Raw genomic sequence first — 22,794 nt, forward strand, 5'->3', positions numbered from 1 at the left:
CTCCAGAATTTTATATACATATATTTTTTTTGTATACAAGAGATCATGCATGAATAATACAAGACAATCATGGTGTGGCTCCTGAATTTTATATGTATTTTTCTTGTATACAAAAAAAGTTTTTCTTCTTAACTCATTCGGCCCCAGAGGTTTTTGTCGTTTTTGCCTGAAATGTGCGTAGGAACGAGATTTGGGGGGCTATTTCTGAATACATCGTAATACAGCGGTTTTCAATGGATTATCCATGAGAATAATGCCTAGTTGTATTAGAAACATCACTTTCCATTGGTTATTTTGCTTGCGCATGAGCAGAAGGGTAAAAGTTGGAGTTCTTTTTTTTTTTTTTGCTTAATAGACCCATCATTTTCGTATGGAGACCGCAATTTATTCCAAATGCCCACCTTATCCTAGTTTTTGCAAAGGTTCACCTGTCTGTGTGCAGTTGAGACCGGTATGCCTTAGATCTGAGGCCAATAGGTCTAAAATCCGGACACAAAATCGCATTCCGATCTCGAGCGAATTTTGGGTGGAAAAAAAATGGGTCCAAAAAATGAGCTTTTTCTAACTGTATTTTGCAGTGCAACTAGAACTTCCAGATTTTTGGATATCATTTTAGAGCTATATCTGTCTGCTTTTTTTTAATACCACCCACGTTGGTCTATCTTAAATGGCCTTGATGCTGCAGGGCTTTGAAGTAGGGTACAGCCTCATCACGCCTACAGATGGGATCGGGGCCGAATCGGTTAAAAGTACGAAAAATAACATGTAAAAACTTTATTCTGGGATCACATAGGGCTTAACCAATGTTGCAAACTGTGATGTTTTGTTCCTTACTGATTGCAAAATATACTATCTGGCATTTTGTTTTTATTGGCAGCATTGTTGGCTATTTAAACTTGTTTCTACAATCATTGGTTTGGAGTGGAGAAATCCAGAAGCACATATTTTACTGCCCGCATTTATTACCTACCCACCTCCCATGCACATTTTTTGGTACATGTATCATTTTCTTCAGCTAATTGACCTGGCTGTGTATAACACGGTTCAGTCTATAACACGGTTAATTTTTTCCTGTTTTGTAAGGTCTCAGAAAATTGTGTTTTTTTTAAACACAACCATAACATGGTTTTTGGGAGTACAAAATCCTAATTTTAGCATGACATGCCATGCTTCAGTTTGATTAAAATCAGATCTTAGTTTTAATAGTGGTGATCTGATCTAGATTGCATTGTTTTATGGCAGGTATGTCAACATTTTGAAAATACATTTACACATTTCGTCAGCTCAGTTAAATGTTACCTCATACAGGACGGCCCCGATCTAAAATTAGAGGGGCTCTGGGGGGCAGGCTATCATATTTTATTTTGCACCTCATAATGTTAAAAATGATGTATACTGATTGTAATTGCATAAGCATGCTATAATAGAAAGTCTTAAGAAATTTGTAATACACAAGTCAAATTATCTAATAGAATATAAGAACATGTATCTTTATCCCATGACCTGAATATACCACAATCAAGCCTTCTAAAAATTGTCTTTTATATAATTTTCACAGAAATATCATAAGTATGATGTTCATCTTATCTGCTCCAACATTTTGCTTCATCTCTTTCAGACTCCTTTCACCACTCAGTCCATTTTGTCTGTCCCACCCCCACCCCCAAAAGGTCCCCTGCCAAATGTGGAGGAGATGTTAAGCCTTCTACAAAATCAGGCCATATATATGCAACAGCTGGAGGCAGAGAATAGGTTCATGAAGGTTAGTTTAAAGTGTTCAGATACTAAGTTAATACTGCTGACTAACTTAAGATGGTATAGTATTTGGATGATCATATCTTAGGATTCTGTCATGTCAATATTATTTTATATAACAGAAAATAAGCATGATCATTATATGTTCCTTATCTCACGACTAATTATGTAGCTGTTCCTTAGAAATATTGAATGCTACAACTTGGTTGGCATTGGGACACTGCCAACATTACAAATATGTATAGTGTGCTACGTTTACATTTATATATGCTTTACCTGTATACAATGACCTTATGAAACATCAATGACTTCATGTAATGATGAAGCATTATTTATATTTAAAGGTTTAGGAATTAATGACAGGTCAAATGGAATAAAATCCTGTTCTGTTCCCTGTTGGAAATTGAACCATGGAATGAACATTTCAGTGGGTATCTTGAATTTCAACAATTTGGGCAATCTTTCTCAATTCTAATACAAGTGTTGCAGACCTATTTGGCCTGCAAATTTTCAGCAGACCTTTTAAAAATTGTGACAGTGTCTTATGAAACAATTTACATCTGAATAAAATATATGATATTGTGTTATGTTCTCTTCCAACAACTTACTTTAAACAACCACAGATCTTTGGAGATTTGCAGTAGGCAGATCTTGGTAGTGTTCATGCTTGATTTATATCAAACTTTTTTTTTTTAAATGATAGAAACAGCTTTTAACCTGGATCAGGCATCCATGGCCATTTAGAACTGCTGTTCACTCAGTTGTTGAGTGCTGGATGCCAAGTCATATCCCTTTAATTGAGTTATTGTTATTAGTACATGTAATGCAAAATACAAAACTACAAAACCTACATCATTAGCCTTTTCCAGAGAGTTTGTCAGAACTGAAGACATTTGGAGGCAAGATGCTCAGAAACTGCCCCTCCAACTTATTGCCCAGCTTACGAAGTCTTTTAGGACCAATCTGCCTCTACTGTAGCAGAGGGACAATGGCAAGCCAAGGACAAGGATCTCTTCCATCACATTCAGTTCACATCTCAGCCTAATGCCAGAAGGAAACCATACAGGGGAGGCAAGAAACCAAGTTTATCCACCTCCAAGCCTTTTATCTCTTGATTTTGACAACCGATCAGTGTGCACATGACTCCTGCATTTCCAGTCTCACTGGACCACCACGTTTCCTCCGAGTGAATGGGTGATCCAGGACATTTAGGTGGATCTTTTGATTTTATACATCCACCACCTCTTTTCACCTCTCCCTTTTTTCATGGACATACTGTCAGATCAGGAGAAGGATGATTTTTTACTACAGGATATTTGGTTGACAATTGGGAGCTGGTGATCATACAAAAAGCATAATCTTCAGGGTTTTGTCTTATCCAGAAGTCAAGTTTAGGCCAATCATGGACCAACCTATACATCCTGGCACAGGTAGTCAAGATGGAGATGGTGAGATTGATATGTCACTCATTCAGGAGGGATTTCTATCCCATTAGTCTTAATCTGACCAACACTTGTTTTCATGTCCAGTCCCATCCAACATCACAGATATTTTTCCGTTATGCTTATTGCAACATGGTTTGGCAATTTTAGATTCCATCCTTTGTTCTAAACTTCAGCCCTTGTGTTTTTACCAGAATCATGAAATGCATGAACTCCCTATCCTGGTCTCTTCATCAACAGCAATGGCTGTGCACTAGGATGACATTCTCTGGATACAAATGGTAATTTCTATTCTCAAGGTCTTCTATCACTTATCAGATCATCTAGGTGTTCTCGTGAACTTGGAAAAGTCAAATCTTCATCCATCCCAGCATTGTCCATCTGGCTATTGAGTTTATCTCCAGTCTTAGTCTGGTACAGCTTCATCACATTTGTATATTCTGGACCATTGAACTCACTAGGTCTGTTATCTGCAGGATTTTTGTTTATTTCTGCAAGCAAGTTCATGCAGCTCCTTGGATTATTCATCTGTGATGGCAGACTTGATCATTTTCAGCTGTCTTTTTATGGGCCCCTTCCAGGTGAGCTTGATTAAAAAGTCATGAATATGTGTCAGGTATGAACATTCCTGTGTCAGTGGTGCAACCCAGGTTGGCTCATGATAGGGTGACTCAAGCAGAAGTGATAGTATGTACCAATGCTACTGTATACAGTTGGGGTGCTGGACTTTGCTACTGCCTGTGGCATGTGGGAGCCACGGGATTGGCCTCTACTCATCCACCTTCTCAAAATGAAGTCTGTCATCAATGCCTTTCAATTCTTGGAGGATTGACTTTCAGTCAAAATTGTCCTAATTGTGTTGGAAAGCTCTGTTGTGGTGACTTACCTTCTCAAACAAGGAGGCTCCAAATCTAACCTGTGTGTTCTTATTTGGCAGTTTCAACATTGGTGCGAGAAACTCCATATCGACGCATGAATCAGGCATATTCTCTGCAGACTCAATATGATGGCTGACACTCCATCCAGAAATGGTCAAGTCATTCGTATGAAATGGTGTCTCTGTCAGTCAGTCTTTCATGGGGGGGGGCATCTTATGATCAGTCTTTTTGTGGCGTGGTAGAATCTGAAGCTGTGGACCCAGATACATGGCCTGTGGGTTACACTTTCAATCAGTTGGGATGGGTTTTGGGCCTTGCCTACCCTCCCATGATCTTGGTACTAAAATAATCTTGCAGTTGAAGGTTCAGATGATTATGATAGCCCTTCTCATAGTAGATTCATCCACTCAGATCTAACAATAAATCTGCCCAGGAAGAGTCCAGTCCAAACAACTGTGGTCACAAGTGTTCCACCCCTATATGGATCAAAGTCTTCACACTTGATTCTAGTCCAGACAACCTTGTGACAGAAAGAATACAAACCTTTGATTATGAAAAGAATTTCATGAGCAAGAAGACCCACAAGGCTTATAAGTGAGAGTGGCTTAATTCAGAATAATTTTAGCCTTTAAGCCCACACTTTACTGAAGCTACTATCGTACAAAGCATGCTTCCTGATAGTCTTAGCTTCAGCATACAGGATAAGCTAGCTGCATGAGCCTCCCATTGACCAGAACTACCGTCAGTTCAGATTATATGGTGTGTTGGTCCTGTTGGCACAATGGGCAAAACTTGGCTATGGTCAGTCAGCAACCAGAGTGCATTCAAAGTTCCCTCTCTTCCATAGACACATTGAGAGCAGTGGCCATGCAACACACTGTTCATGCCCTCAAGCTGTACCTGAACCACATAGAGGCAAGTCATGTCACAAATAACTACTCCCCTAAACATCAACAGAGCTTTCTGACATAACTAGGGCCATTTTGATTCTAATTCTTACAAAGGAATAAATATACTTAACATATTAAAATATGCTAGTAAGGAACTAAAAGAAGACTTCTGTTTTTAATCCAAAATTTTCACCATAAGTTGGATTTTGCCCAGTATCTTAAACAGCATCACATTTGGCCACCATGCTTGTTTATTGTGACACATATTTAACATATGACTAAATGAACATAAATATCATTAACTTTTGAATATTCAGTATTAATTTGTGGCATACAGCTGTTTTGTAAAAAGAATAAATAATAATTTTTATTCTTTATTTTGTTGTGAGAAATGAAAACATGCTGCCAATATCATTAAGTTTGTAGCACGAATGCTCAGGAATTTCCATACATTCATTAGTGATGAAAACTGCCATAGTACTTTTCGAGTGAAAAAGTACAATGGTACAGGAACAAATACTGTGGTATACCATTAAATACTGTGATGTCTAAGTGTCCACATTTAAAAGTAGCACAGTTGAAAGATTTAGACTCTTGCTTATAAAAAGCATAAGGGTTAAATAATTCATACTGTTCATCAAACCTTCAGTCAGCAAAACGATTTGAAACATGCAGAATTTAAATGAGAATACAAATGTAGAGGATAAATTTTCTAAAAGCTGTGTCATGTGATAATGCATGCTGGTTGATGGGTGTTAGATGCAAATACTGTATGCCATTTTGTCTCATGATTTAGTAGAGAGATCCGTTGTACCAACTAAGAAAGAATGTGAACTTTCCAAAAAGTTGGGCTTAGCAAACTGTTTGTGATCTTCATAATGTTATTCAAGTCAGTCTTAAGTAGATAGACATATATTCATTAGCTTCATAATTTAATTTAATTCTGCTTGGATGATTGGCAGGATGAGTTTGCCGCTATACGAGTCAAAATAAAAGACATACTGGAGGAGAATCAGAAACTACATGAGGAATTAAAGAAAAGTATCCTTGAAGAGATCTTTGGAGAAGAAACTATGATGATGAAGGTAAAGACGATATATATATATATATATATATATATATATATATATATATATATATATATATATATATATATATACATACATACATACACAGTAAAACTAAGTTATCTCATTTACATCACTGGTGACCAGAAATCCTCGACATAACTGGGTCCCTGGGTCCTGAGATATCACGATTCATAAAAACCAGTTTTGTAATTTTAAAGATGTCCTTTGACCTTTATTCCTGTCTCTTACTCTTAGGTTTACTGGAATGTTGTCAGTAAACAGGTCGTAGTATTAGGATTAAGTATTTCTTTATTTGCAATCAGTTTTACTTAGTATAGCAGACAATACAAATAGAAGTTTTGTTAATAAATTGTGTGTCTGCATGTACGTGCACTCAGAGATGTGTGTCAACATGTATGTGCACTCTCAGAAATAAAGACACAATATGTACTCTATTTTTTTTTAAATATCTGCAGTGAATGTAAATTTTGCAGTGAACATATTAGTTTTAATATATGTTAGTAAATAAAATAACCTTCTCTTCTGAAGAGATAATAATTTTCAAAAATATAATCTAAATCTGACCACCCCAGTGTAAACAAAATGGATTTTCTTGTCTTTGCTGACAGTGAGTACAATGTACATTTGCATACATCTGCCATGAATCTACCCACATATATTATTTAATGCAAATTGACACACTGTAATGTGTTGCTGTTGTCAGATTTTACCAGCTGGAGACAGAATCAGAATTTTTAAAAAAAACATTAAAAAATATCTGACCTCACCTAGTATATTGTAATGGATAAAAGAAATCAATTTTTTGTTGCTATGTTGCTTGGCTTTTCTTTCAATGGCTATTGAGATGCACTATTAATAGTGCTGTAAATAATTTACATTTAGTATTAAGATTGAGAGAAAAACCCACCGTACTTGATTTGGACATTACCTGAACGTGTTTTTACTGTCATGGTTTAGTTCTAATTAGCCACTGTTGTATTCTTGAAAAGTTAGATACTGTATTCCTAAAAAAAATGTCTTTCTGTCTATGGACAAAGGGATACAACTCTTACAGGTTTACTCCCCTTTTTATTAGCTAGGTGGTTACCATTATGCCCAGGTGACCAGTTTTCACTTTTGCTGTCATTCTGTAAAGATATCCTCCATAGAATCTATTTAATATTTAAATTTCATCATCCACCTTTTATTTTATTGTGGTGTTTCTCATAGTTTATTTAATCACAATGTTGTTCTATATGGTCTACACAACATTTTTGCAAATTCCAGTCAATTTATTCATTTTTTTTAATTACCATACTGTTTTGTTATTGTCACACATGTGATTCTGATTGGTAACATTCAGTTTCACCAGCAAGGTTTTTGGTGCTGTGATCTATCAGCTATTTCACTTCAAATTCATTTCAGTAACATGGTTTTATGATTTCACTTTGTATATATTCAAGATATATTTATTTGTTGTACACTCTTGTTTGTTCCTCTTTTTTATTATGGAGATGACAGACAGGTGGAACAAATGTTAATGATTTAAGGTTGTAGAGGACAGACGTGTCTGTGCAGACACTTGCGTGTGCACTTCAGTTGGAAATATTTGGACCAAATGTTTTGAAAAAAACAGCTCAAAAGGGCTACAAAAAGGAGCCTGCCCCAGTATATCTAAGCAAGACTTTTAACAAGTACCTCATGTCTGAGTCATTGTTTAGTCTCACAGGAAATGTTGAGGTGCCCTCTCCAACCACCACCCATCCATGCAGATACAGAAACATTGCCAGAACATACTATAAATGTGAATACAGTAAAATCATTGAGAAGTCTCAGGGGTGATGTCCACTCCCCTCACCCCACATGAAGATGCAGAACAGCACAGAATATACTGTCTTGGTAATTACTGTAGAATCATTGATTAATCTCGTAGGTTATGTTGATATGCTCTTACATTCCTCATGTTTACACAGAAGCAGCACCAGTATATACTATATCTGTGGAAACGTAAGAAAGCACTTGCAATTGCAATCAGGCATTGGAATCACATATAATCATTATGAATCAGAAGGCTTTGTTGTTGATTTTTAGGAGTAGAAATGTCATATATTTAAAATCCGAATTGGGATAGGCCTAGGATCCTGCCAATGAGGCATGAGAATCCTGCCAATGAGGCATGAGGATCCTGCCAATGAGGCATGATAATCCTGCCTAGGATCCTGCCAATGAGGCATGATAATCCTGCCTAGGATCCTGCCATTGAAGCATGATAATCCTACCTAGGATCCTGCCAATGAGGCATGTTAATCCTGTCTAGGATCCTGCCAATGAGGCATGATAATCCTGCCTAGGATGATGCCAATGAGGCATGAGAGCTCACAAATTTGACCACACTCATAAAACATGAGGGTTTGAAGGCTATATCACCCAGTCTATTGGGCATGAGGGTTTACATTCAGACTTGCCCTCCAGTCATGAGACATTAGCATGTACCATTTACCCCATCTCTGCATGAACAAATTAAGAAAAGAAGCCTGACTTGAATGTTTGCCTTTTGACCAGTACTGTACAGTTGACTAGCTTTGCAGACCATATCACACCAGCCAGTCAAACTGTCTTAGGTATGCCATTCAACTGCCAACCAAATGTTCAAATGAGCTTTGTATGTTTATCATGGTCTGGAGTCTGTTATCTCTGACTGGCAGGCCAGCCATGCAGGCATTTTGTCCTTTAACTTTTAGTGCAGTCTTCTTTTTCTGCATAACCCTGTTAGGCATCATACAAGAAAAGGAATGGTTGTTACCAGAGAATTTTTAATAGTGATTTATCAACCATGGCAGGTTTCTCCTTTTTCCTCTGGATAAAGTGAATTATGGCAGTCACATGCCCCTATATTTGCTAGCAGGCAGATAGGGGAAAGAGGAGCACAGCTTCTTCTTCCTCAGGTATTTTGTCAATCATCAGTGTTACATCATCACCCATGCCATCTGGCAACCCACCTGATGTGCCATACTACGCCCAATTTGTCAGATTTGGACCAGCCTTTCTCAGAAATCAGTGTCTGAGGGTCTCCAGATTTTCATCATATAAACCTCCCCAACTTTTTATCCTACCTTCTTGATAGACCTCCCAAGCTATACAATAAAAATGGATGTTTTTATATATACACAAAGGGCAGTGTAGATCGTATTAAAACTGAGACATCCTGAATTGACGATCTGCTCAGTTTTGCATGTAACAAAATAACCGGGTGGGATTTTGGATTTACAACAGAACACTTTTGATGGTGTTACAAATACAATGTTTAATAACGAACGACTTGAATGAGCAATTAATTATGATTAATATGTGCAAGTATATGATTCAAATATTGGATCAATTAACATAAAATGCATGGACTTAATAATGAAAATGTGAATAAATGGCTTTACACAGTACAAGCACAAGGGATGAATAATTCACAATGATTTCGCAATGAAAGAATGATGTGTTTTACTCAGATAGTAAAGAAATGTAGTATTTTACTCATATAGAAAAATGTATTCACTCAAATAGTGAGATTATGTAAACAAAGGGACAGATGTACAAAATATCTTTACAGTCCCAAAAACACACTGGGTTTTGCAAACCCCCAAACTTAGGCCACAGCTAAAAGATTACATGTATGGAGTTACTCTCTGCCACCAGCACACTCAGCTACCAGTCACACTGGCCAATCAAGCCATCAGTATTCTAGGTGGTCAATCAAGTAGTCAGTGTCCACCAATCTCAGTCAGCAATGCCCGATCACCTGCTACTCGACCTGCAAGACTGTTTATTCAGCTCTACAGCTGCAATGGTTCAGCTTCACAGCTGCTATGGTAGACTTCAAGGATCAACTCGGATCACTCCAATAACTGCTCACTCTGGTCAGCTCTACAGCTGATCACTCTGGTCACTCGGGACAGCTGAAAATACATCTAACACCGTGTACTATGCATGACACGGGCATATATGATAAAACGTGATTGCGTTATATACAGTAAGATATACAGATTACATTATCAGCACAATAATTACAAAACAACAAACAGGTTCAAAAGTATACCCAACCATGACAGACAAGAATCGTACGGTACTAAATGTTTCTTTAAAATGCAGCTTTATATTGCTAATATAAATCCCTTGCTAAGTCACAAACCAGAATAGAAAATATTTGCATTATACTACGTAAGCCGAAGCTACATAGGATACATACAACAATAAACGTGGTAGTACAATAGCTGAAGATGTGCAAGTCCTTAAAGTAGACTGCTCACTGAAAAGAAGTTCCATAATGTGAAGATTTAATCTTACAATGAGGCATTTATATACAGACAAAGTCATCATACATTGTCTGTGCGCTTGAAGCATCCAGTTTTTCCCACTGAAAGCACTTTGCACGTGCGGCATAGGATGAACCGAACTCACTATTTAAAAATATTGTACAATATACATAAATCACCCTTCAGTATTGTTGTACACAAAAAACAAATTCCGAGTACATGTACTTAATAAATAAAAGGATTTATATGATTCTGTGACATTGCAACAGATGTAGAATGACAAGTCATAGTGACCTCCACAATACAGTCAAGATTGCCTCAATTCAATCCATGTCAAAGGAAATTCTTCTTTCAGCCATGGTTCCTTTCAGGGATGTCCTGATTGAAAAGGAGTTTGGATTTTCAGTTGTGGAGAGAAGCTCACAGGAGCTGAAGATCTTCGACTTTGAGGACATACAAAGGGAATAATATGCTGTCAGTGACTGGCGTCACATCATGATATCACACCATTCTCAGCACCCATTCCTTGACAGTAAACTTATTCTCTCTTTCTCTTTGAAGACAAAAGGTTTGCCTCTGTCACACTCAAGGGATACTATTTCATGATCTCAAACATGCTTAGTCTTCAAGGAAGAGACAGTTTTGGCTTCAGCAAGGTAATCTCATACTTGTGGTCCATTTTGGACATATTCAGACATTTAAGTTTGAGCCACCATATTCTCCCATCACTGAAGCAGCTATCATACATGAATTGATATTTATGATAACATCAACATGCAGAGTGAGTGAGCTACATGAATGGCTCCTGCACCCTCCTGATTTTTAAGGAGGTCCTTGAATCCACCTGGAATTTGAATTTAACAAAAATATCCTGGAAACCTCCTGGAAAATGACTTTTTGTCATAAAATTTCCTGGAGTTTGAAATGAAAAGGCTTAACTAAAAACTAAAAAGCTTGAAATAGATATTGAGGCTAAAGTGATAGAAATAGGTGGACTGCAGACACCTGATGTGCTGTGTAAATCAAAATAATCCTTTGAGCTTTAAAAAAGTTTTGTTTTTTTACCCTGTTCATGTGATATCCATAGATCTGAACTACATGCAGATCAATTCTGACATTTCATTTGTTATAATGACACAACTTGGTTTCCTTTCTAATAACAGGTTGCCTTCACTAGTCAACCAGCAATAACTTTTCATTTCCTCTCCTTGATTAATCCGTTCAAAGAAGTTAAACTGCAGGACCCAGTGCATACCCTTAGATGTTACCTGAAACACAGATTGTTGCTGAAGCTGGAGGCATGAAGGCAAGACATAATCCATCAAGCGTTGGCCACTTGGCTAAGGGCAGGTATTAAGTTACTGTACTTGAACTCTCACATGATCAGGTACAATGATGAAGAGCTACCTTCATGATCTCTGCCTTCGATGTAATGTCTCAATTAAGGATATAATGAAGCTAGTTGAATGGCACATCCACACTTCCTTCTCTAGCTTTGGTATTGTCTTGCTAGGAGGGAACTGAATCTCCTTGGGTTAGTGGTAGCTGCACAGACATTGACCACTCACTATTCATTAAAGCACAACCTTGGAGAAAGACATGAATCTGCCACTTTAGTTGGATTTGCCTGGGAAACTTTTGATGGTGAGAATAATCAAGTATGAAATCCCACAGGGATCATGTATGTGTTTAAATAAATCTTGTCTCATTGTGCTAACTAATACTGGAAGAACATCATCATTTCAGCTGAGTAAACTACTTGGCAACACAGAGGTAGGATGCTCAGCATTTTTTCTTCCTAGTACCTACTCTTCTAATTCAATTTGATTAGGTAACATATTCGATGGAGACAGCAAATTTTTAGCAAATTGTTTCTCTGATAATACTTGCATAACCAGTTCCAGAAAAATCCATCCCATGCCTCTTCATGTTGTTAGCATCCTTTAAGGTTTCACTTATGTGAAAACTAGTACATTCGCAGACTATAGCAACCACTTAGTGGGTAGAAAAGGGAGTTAACATGTAAGAGTTGCTTCCCTTTGTCTAATGTGTAAGAGTTGCTTCCCTTTGTCTATACAAGGAGATGTGTGTATATATAGAGAGAGAGAGACATAGATAGAAAGAAAGAAAGAGTTAAGTTAAGAGCTTGCTACATTGTTACTACACTGTTTCTTTGTTGTATAATTAGCAGATGTGTCACCATCTTAGCATGCTTGGTCATCACGTTTTCCCATTAGTTGGAACACTAAATATCCTCAAAACACAAGACGAGCAATGTGAAAGCTTATCTCCTGAACTTATCAGTTGCAAAATAAATGAATGAAAAATCCATGGTCTGTACTGCAGACATTGCATCAGCCCCTCACACTTCATGGTTTTTGTTGCAGAGTGTCAGCACATGATTACTTGAGAACAAAATATATGAAGCTTAGACAACTAGGAAGAATTTTGTTTTGGGACTTCATCAGAAATGCCTTTTAATTGCATAATTAGGTATTCTCAAGGCAGTACATCAGCTTATTTTCTGCTTATAATGAATTTTTAAAAGCAGAGAGTGGAATCAATTACTGTTATTGAGTGAAATGCTGTTTTAGATAATTGTCATTTCAATAAATAGTTTGCAATGAAATCATTTAACCAGGGAATGATAATTCTGATGCTAATAGAGCAGCAAATACAAAAACCAAAATGACATATTTTCTGGTGTACTTAATAATTAGGTACATCAAAGTTTTCTTTTCCACCACAACATGTTATACATGTTATATCTGTTTTGAATGTTTCTATATTAAATTTTATTGCCACGTTAAATTTTCAGGGAAAAAAATATCTGGCAAGGATACATACACATCATTTTATCCAGTAGGGGTGTAAGATTGAGAGTCAAAAATCTCATTGTGTCAGAAATAGGGATCAGACTGAGTAAAAAGTCCAACCTCTGTACAGCTCTGGAACGAGGTGCAACATCAATTTAGCATGAACCAAATGGCAAGAACAATACAAATTAGATCAGTCATTGGTTTAATTTATTGTATGTTTGCATAAAATAATTTAATTGTCTTTTTTATACTCTGAAAAATAATGAGGTCCATTGCTGACTAGGATAAGGGGATTCAGTTTTTTTTGTCAATTTTCCAGTTTTTTTTCTAGCAGCTATGACCAGACAGTTATTGGATGGTCCACTCTTCATTTAGAAATAATTGTGCAATGATTGGCCACATTATTTTCATCCCTGTTGTTCTGAACCTGGGGTCAGATTTCCAACACCATTGTAGGTACTGCACCCCAAAACTTTCCAGACGTAACCTTGTATGACAAATACATACTGTACAGACCTGAACACTCTCACAAAAATAATTTCACAACTGTTTTTATCCCTGCTCTTTAAAAAGAAAAATTCTGATATCAGCATCATTCTGTTCTTAGGTCTGTCTCCTAAATGGGTGAGTCAGAATTCACAAACTTCATTCACAGATTGCCATGTGGCAACATCTGCCAGAGGGAAATTTTTTAACTTGGGTGGGGGCAGAGTTCAAATAAAAGATAATTGCTATTACAGTGACATATTTAGTTTCTTTCTAAGCATATTGAATACATGTGGTAATAGCAGAAGGACACATATAACAGATAATGTTTAGGAAGAGAGGGTTGAAATGGGGAGGAGAGGAAATACCATTGCAAGCCGTAAAGTAATTCAAGCTAATTTAGCAATAAAAAAAATCTGAATAATCCCACTTTTATTTCAGATTGGAGACGATTTATCCAAGTCCTTTGAAGATGTGGATACAAGTGTGACAAGAGGAAATCTCAAACAGTGGCAGATAGAACTAGTGAGGGAACTTTTCTGAATGCTCTTGAAAGTCTTGGATAAAAGATAAATCTTTAATTCATGGATTTTGTTCACATACATAGACTCTGATTGTTCAGTTTCTTGTATAACTTTTAAAGTTTGAATAAAATGTAGAATTTTTATACTTTTGTACTGTGACAAAATTTGAAAGATATGGGGGCGGGTCAATCTTTTCATTGTCCAAATATGTTTACATCTGTAGGCAGTTTCAGATAACTTACCTAATAGTTCTGTTGGCATATACTAATTGAGAATATTTTAAATGGAATTGAAAACAGGAAGAATTTGAAGCAATTTTGAGTAAGACTTAGCTGTCACTTTTCAGACAACAGTATTATCAGTGTCAGCAGTTTGTAAAGGTTTCAGTAAAAGTTGTTTTGCTTTAAACTCAACATACAGACTCTGGCCTTCTTGTTTTTGTTGTCTTTTATTAGTTCCTCATAGTGTTGCAAATATTTCAGAAAGTGTTTGTGATGAAACTTTTCATGAAGTCTAGTAACATTTTAATCTGTTTTTTAATTCAGGTTAAACACCACATCGTTTATTATTTGTTATCCTTTTGACAGAAATTTGTGAACATTATATTTTTCAGGAAAAATTAAGCACACTGCATGCAGCTAAAACAGAGAGGTTAGAGGTGCAATTAAAGCATGAAAGGTCGGTAGTTTTAAATTTGTGTACCATGTAGAATTTGCTTAAATAATATGTATCTTTCTTTAACCCAGTTTATCCTGAATACACCTATGGTCATAATACCTCATTCTGTCCAGATTATGCCAACGGTAATAATACCTCATTTTATCCTGAATATGATTTTATCCTGAATATGCCTACAGTCGTAGTATTCCATTTTATCCTGACTATGCCTCGTAATATCCCATTTTATCCTACACGTGTCTTGTCTCGGCAGTAATATGTGTTATACATTTCTGATAGTTGTGAAATTTCATCACCGGAAAATTAAATAGTTAAAACATGCCTATGCAGTGAGATTTTACAAAAATGTGATTTAGAATAGTTTTTGCCTGCTTGAAAATCGATCAATAAAATAATGGACGACAACTCAGATGTAAACATGGATCCTGACAGTGCGGGTAGTGACAATGAGGATGATGATTTTTGTGATTCGTGATAATGATGAATTAAATAATGGATTAGAATTGCGTGAAGTTGACAAAAGAGATGATGCATGACTTAATGCACTGTTTGACATTGTTCAGAGATTGAAATGGACTTTGAAGCCTTCTAAGAGGAATGGGTCATAGATAATTTTTCACTATGACTGCAGCCACAATTTAAATTGATTGATTCAACAATCATCAGCTGATGTACAGCATTACTTTGAGTTACTTTGGGAAGATGCCATTTGGAGAAGATATGTACATGAAACCAACCATTACACTGAACAGGAGCATAGAAAATATCCACCCCAACCAAAGTCACCAAATTGGATGCCAGTAGATGTTCCCACAATGAAGGTCTTTATTGGCTTCTGTTTTGCCATGGAAACACTTCGTCTTCCGTCAAGACATAACTATTGACGACAAAATAAATACAGTGGTCCCCCTCTTATATGGCCACCTCATCTGCACCGGGAAAGTGGCCTTTTAAGATGGATGGCCTTTCAAGAGAGGGAACTATATTTGTGAGATGTGTATGTATATGTGTACATAGTAGGAAAGCCATATATAACTTAAAGCAGTTAATATCTTCATTTAAAAGTAGCATTAATTATTAAAATGTTCTTCTTGTCTTAAAAATGGAGTTATTTCAAGTAGCATAGATTAATAGTTCTTATTCTTAAGTGTGAAATGCGAGTGGGATATTGTTGGCATGCACATTACAAAACCATTAAAAAATGTTACTTAAATCTAGGTACATACGTTGTTTCATATATACAATTATTCTTTCTACATTTATTCCATAATCCACTGGTAGAGAATAGTGAGTGACTTGATCAAAGTGACTTTTTTCAGTAAGGGACAGATTTCTCCTCTCCCAACAACCTAGAAGTGTTTTGACTTCTTCTATCTTCTTTGCCTATTTAACTCAAACATATCATGTAAGTTCAAAGAGAAATTCTTTTCATAAAAGTTGAAAGGATGAAATGTGCCAAATTATTTGCATGTCTGCGCATATTTTATTTGTTCCTTCCTATGAAGATAGTTTTAGATTTTGTTACATCACAATGTAGACCAGAAACTGCTGTTAAATTTCTTTGAGTGTTCTAATGGTAGATCTGAAAGACTGTGGAGAGACACCTAGCAGTTAAATGGCATTGTTGGCATACAAACCCAGTGTAAATTCTTTGTTTGTTTTACACAATACCAGTAATATTTCTCTTATTCCTGAGCTCAGTGGAGTGAAGTTATATTCATATGATAAATAAGTATAGAGCTAATGGGGGGTCTCCTTGTTGACACATGCTTTTTAGACGAAATAACTGAGACAAGTAACCATTGTTGATAATGACGTTTTTGGACTTGTTACAGAATACACTGAACCACTGGCAAATAGATTCACCTAAATTACAAGATTTCAGAGCACATTCCAAAAGGTCTCATTTGACAGAGTCAAATGCTATTTCAAAATCAGTCAATAACAGGAGGGCAGACTCTTGTTTCATCAAGGTAGTTCTTAAAATCATATAAAATAAGTGTTTTCACCAGTAAATCTCCCTTTCAAAAATCTTTCTTAGTATCACTTATTATAGAGGAAAGTACCTTCTTGCTATTTAGGCTGTCAATATTCTGATTGCAGTGCACATTTAATAATGAAATAGATCTCCAATTTTTTATAAACCTTCTTTCTTTATCTTCATTTGGAATAAATGTGATTATTCCCTGAGTCTGAAAATCATACAAGGTTTTGCTTTTATATCCAAAGTTTAGAGATCGATAATAAATCTACCCCATCTTTCCAAAACAGTAAATTCATCGGAATTGGATTGGTTTCATGCTTTTTAATGCTAAACCATTCATGAAAGGTCTGCTTGCCCTCACGTGAGTTTTTCTCCGCTGTTATATGTTTATTATCATACATAAAAAATTATGTGTTTATTTGTAGATCACTATTAATTTTGCTTTCATAAAGTTTCTCAAAGAATTTTTTTTATATTCAATATTTCATTTTGATCTCTTAATCTTTTCACATCATCTAACATTTATTCCTTCAATAGTTTGTTACTGTAATTCCTCTTCTCCAGGTTAAGAAAGTATTTTGAATTCTTTTCAACAAAGTCATACCAGGATGCCTTTGATCGTAATGTTACTTGAATAAATAATATTTAACGGATCTTTAATGGGGAATTTTTCTAGGGAAATGAAAACATATTGCAAAATGGATGCATATGCAATGATAGCATGAGTGCAGATGGAGTGTTGAATGGATGCATGTGTAATGATAGCATGAGTGCAGATGGAGTGCTGAATGGATGCATGTGTAATGATAGCATGAGTGTAGATGGAGTGCTGAATGGATGCATATCTAATGAAAGGATGAGTGCAGATGGAGTGTTGAATGGATGCATGAGTAATGATAGCATGAGTGCAGATGGAGTGTTGAATGGATGCATATCTAATGAAAGGATGAGTGCAGATGGAGTGTTGAATACATATGTAATGATAGCATGAGTGCAGATGTAGTGTTGAATGGATGCATGTGTAATGATAGCATGAGTGCAGATGGAGTGCTGAATGGATGCATACCTAATGAAAGGATGAGTGCAGATGGAGTGCTGAATGGATGCATATGTAATGATAGCATGGGTGCAGATGGAGTGTTGAATGAATACATATGTAATGATAGCATGAGTGCAGATGGAGTGCACAATGAATACATTTGTAATAATAGCCTGAGTGCAGATGGAGTGCACAATGAATACATATGTAATGATAGCATGAATGCAGATGGAGTGCACAATGAATACATATGTAATGATAGCATGAGTGCAGATGGAGTGCACAATGAATACATATGTAATGATAGCATGAGTGCAGATGGAGTGCACAATGAATACATATGTAATAATAGCATGAGTGCAGATGGAGTGTTGAATGGATGCATATGAAATGATAGCATGAGTGCAGATGGAGTGCTGAATGGATGCATATGTAATGATAGCATGAGTGATTTACAGTGTTTGAATTAAACTTAGCTGTTTATATATTTAATGTTACAACATGTTGTATGATTATGATGAAATAAATAAAACTTACATAAACTAATGGCATATATATTGTTTCTTGTCTTCTTTAGGGAAGAGATTCAGAAGTATGAACAGTTAGTGGAAGATATGAGACACCAGATTCGACTGCATGAAGCCATACCCACCAGAGAAGACGGCCTGTTGCCTGATCTGTACATAAATGAAGGGCAGAGAAGTTTGCAAAATCAGATTGTCAACAGACTGACCAAGTAAACAGGCTTTTGTGTAACATACATATTACACTGTCTGAAATGTGATATATTTTTTTTACTAGTAGGTAAAATTATTAATTTGATGTTTTTCTTTCATCTATTTGCTTTTTCTTTAATTCACCACTACATCATTATGCCATCATCAGTCAGTTTGGCATTGTCAAAAATTTTGTGTATGCAAAATAAATATGTTTAAAAAGAAATCTGTAGTGAATTTTGATACATAAAATTTTACAGAATAACGTGGTCTACAATGTAGTCCTTTGACTGTACAGAAGTTCTCAAATCTAAATATCATCTTCCATTTTGAGTGCCTATCTCATCCTAGATCCACTTAATTCATTTGTCTCTTTCCTGTATGTAGCAGAAATTGAGAAACTGGTAATGTCGTTTGTCAAATTTGTTTTCTTATTCAACTAAACTGTTAATAAATTGTTACCATATATCTCAAATTTGCATCAAGTGTCTGGTCTATGTTAACAGAATTTGTCAGTGTTATAGCACCAGTCACAGGCAGGATATAATAATTCACCAACCCTTATCATTGGACAACAGAGGCCAACCCACCTGTTAATTGCAGCAAGGGCAGGATTCTGAGGGGTGAACGCTTAATAAATTTTGTCAGTCCTGAATGGTACATTATTAAAAGGGTTCAGTTTATCTCATAAATTCCACTACCTCACAAATTTATCTCTCCTAGAAGAATGAAACTTTTCTCTCCCATCTATATACCATGAAATAAACAAACTCCTACTGGTTACCTCCCCTTACCATCCGTATTTTACCATCAACATGATGTTTAACTGTTTACCATTTTGATGTGGTTAGATGTCACATGAAAATCAACTCGAATTTTATTCCTTTATCTATATGAAGTCTGTATCGTATTGATTATTAATGTATTTGTTACATGTTGGCATCATTTTAGTTGTATGTTGATAAATAATTGTATGAAATGGTCAGATTGTGGACTTTGATTTCTGACTTTGTACTCCGGTAGTGTCTTATTGATGCTTGTTGTTGGTTGTATTATTTTGTACTCTATTAATTATTTTACATTATTCAGATAGTGAACACTTATGGGTTGTTATTTTCCACTGTTTTTGTCAATCTTGTCGATTCAGTTAGTGACAACCAAATACTTGAAGTATAAGAGATTTAGGGTCAGCAGGGATATACATGATGTAGTCCTTGCTAGAATTTTGTGCTCATCTGCTTCACTGTCCAGTGCCTACACTAAGTGTCCAGAGGTCCACAGTTCAGCATTTAGAGTTTCAAAAGTAAAGACATAAAGTTAAAGCAACATTTTGAGCCTGATCCTAAAATGTCATCAGTTTATAGAGCAGTCAGGGATGTTATAATGGTCTCTTCTCCCAGATCCCTCCCATCTAAGATGTTACAGCCCTGTCTACAGCTACAGTTATATACGGCCAGCTTGAATTGCAGCATCAGTGTATCCTTGAAAGATGCCATGATGCACTCACCTAAGACACTGCTAGAATCGACAGCTCATTAGGCAAAAAAAATCCTTCCTCATGCCAGAGCTTGACCACTGGATCTGTAAGTTTGGGTGCATAGGGTATAATGCTGCCCCCCCTTGATATATTTTATCATCCAATCATGTTCTATGCAACCACTGTGGTTGTTGACCAGTCAGTACAACTACTGTACTAGCCATTCTTATCTTTCTACTAGCAGTTAAAGGTCTGTTGCAATGCCTATTAGTGCCATATAGCAGCCACTATACTGTTATATGTGAAGTCTTACAGGGATCATCAGATTCATCCATCTGTTTTGTTGTTTGTTGATTGTTGGGTTTAATGCCATTTTTCAGCACATGATAGGCTATGTATGGTGGCCAGTATTAATGGTGGAGGAAGAATCCGGGAAGAACCACCGACCCATGAGAAGCTACTGGCAAGCTTTCTCACATACCCACATTGGTCGAATCCTAGACTTGAACCCACGCAGACAGAGATGAGATGGCAGTGATCCGTAACAGAGAGCGCTTTAGACCACTCAGCCACTCGGGGCCCCCCATCTGTTTTGAGGCATTCCAGCCAGCCAGCTACTGGACAGATCCTCCAGCTTTCTTTCTGTCCACACTTCCAGCTATCCTTTCAACAAAACAAGCCATGTCACTTACTTTGCCACCAGTTCATCTGTGGGGCCTGATGTTCAGTACCTAACTGTGCTGCACATGGATTAGTGACATGTCCTTGTCGTCCATGCTGCTGAGATTGATCCACTAGACCCAACCCCTGGATCATGACCCAAATCGGGGTCACAAGAACCTTCTGGAGGGTTGCAAATGGATTCCAGGATTTTATTTTTAGTATAGCAGAACTTGTCAAAATGTGGAAACAAGGTTATGAGGCTCAGAAAAATATTGTTATGGGGCACAGCCCAAAAATGTTGGGAATCACTGTACTAGACCAATGAGAACAGTCCTTACAGTACATGTTGGGAGAACCTTGATCAGTTGGCTTCTGTTCCCTTTATGGAATGTACTGCATTTTGTTTGAGAGTAACTATTTTGAAGATTTGCAGAAATTTTATTAGACTAAGAGATCCCAACATCAACACCTGTGAGCCAGGCCTATAAGTTCATGCCATCAGAAAATTTGAAGATGAGAATAAAAAAACCTCCTACCATCTTCTACTGCAGTCAGTAAAGATTAAGAGATATACAAAAGTTTTTCACACAAGATCCAGGACCTTTGCATCCTAGTGGCCTAGTGGTTAGAGCGTCCGCCTCAGATGCGGGAGGTCATGGGTTCGATCCCAGACTGAGTCATACCAGAGACTTACAAAAATGGTACTAACAGCTGCCTCACTTGGCGTTCAGCATTAAGTGGTTAGTGTTAGGACTGGTCAGCCTGGTGTCAGGATAATGTGACAGGGTGGGACATAATGCTACATGTCTGCGGCATGATGTCCCAGTGCTAGACATCACTATAAACTGCCACATTGCAGACATCATAGCAATATGACTGAAAAATTGTTAAAGCTACGTAAAAAATCAAAATCACATCACATCACATCGCACTTCAAAAGCTGTTATTTCAGGGAGCCATTTACCAGCATATCCTCACCCCACTGGTTCAACAGTCAGTCTCTTATAGTGCTGAGTTTTCAAACTTGGAAAAAATCACTGCAACAGTCAACTTCATTGCTGTATAAGGTGGGCAGCCATATATGTCATGCTACATGCAAATTAGTGTGGAATATGGTGGTCACTTAAGCAGTTTTTGGCCTGGTGTTACATTTGATTTATCCCCATGCCAAAATATCAGGTTGTAATCATGCATGCTCCATCACATGAATTGCCATGGTGATTAACAGGATTGTGCATCATTCCATGGTTAATGCCTCTGGCAGCTTCATTCAAGTTAGATCTGGTGAGACAAGGTGCCTTTCTACTCATATTCACTGAAGTCACATCATTCTTTGGGTTTGCTCTCACTTCCCTTTGGTAATCGTCACTGTTCAGTGACCCATATGAAGATTTTTTCTTCTTCTGTTGTTTTTGTCGGTTATGATGACACTAGTAAACATCATTTGTTATATCATACCAGGAAGTAGGAGGTAAGTGCCTTTGCACAGGACACAAGGCAGTTGACCCAGGTTGGTCTGAGCAGATATAAAACCCCATACCCTCAGATTATGAGTCTGGTACTCGACCAGCTGAGCTACCTTGAATTGGTGATATGTGGAAGAAATCAGCAAAAGAGTTGCCTCCATTTGCTGCCAAATCCCACCCAACAGTATCAGTTTCAACCTCAGTTTAATTTCCAAGGGCTGCAAGCCCAGCAGTTTTAGTGATAGTATAATAAAGGGAATATGAAACAAGGTTTTTTTTCCACCAAGCTTCGCAACAATGGCCATTGATATGCCATCCCAATTTTCTACTGAAAACGGGTACCAGACTCCTTTATTTTTAATTTTTTTAAAGATTTCATTTATCCAGCCCCATCATGTTTCATCTTGTATTTCATGATGGATCTAGAGAAGGCAGTAATTTGACAGGAGATCTGCTCTCTACTTGATAAGCAGGTGATAGAGTTCAAAAGCCAAACTTTCAGGCATTCTGTTTGAGGCTTTTTTTGTGTACCCAAATCCAGTGTGAAAATGGACAATTTGAGATCTATCTGACACATATTGAGTCCCAATCAGTTTGACTTCA

General features: G+C 36.8%; 1 protein-coding gene across 1 annotated transcript in view; it reads left to right on the plus strand.

Moving 5' to 3' along the window:
• The window catches only part of LOC149805643 (serologically defined colon cancer antigen 8 homolog), a 74,628-nt gene that overhangs the window by 10,400 nt on the left and 41,434 nt on the right, over positions 1-22,794 (plus strand). Inside the window, exons 3-7 of the mRNA XM_089950293.1 lie at positions 1,619-1,762; positions 5,928-6,050; positions 14,086-14,169; positions 14,782-14,846; positions 18,447-18,605. Of these exons, the coding sequence (XP_089806419.1) occupies positions 1,619-1,762; positions 5,928-6,050; positions 14,086-14,169; positions 14,782-14,846; positions 18,447-18,605 (575 nt within the window). The remainder of the gene's footprint in view (positions 1-1,618; positions 1,763-5,927; positions 6,051-14,085; positions 14,170-14,781; positions 14,847-18,446; positions 18,606-22,794) is intronic.

This window comes from Sinohyriopsis cumingii, chromosome 2 (genome assembly GCF_028554795.1).
Source record: "Sinohyriopsis cumingii isolate HCF-2022 chromosome 2, ASM2855479v2, whole genome shotgun sequence".
In the NCBI taxonomy this organism is placed as follows: Eukaryota; Metazoa; Mollusca; class Bivalvia; order Unionida; family Unionidae; genus Sinohyriopsis; species Sinohyriopsis cumingii.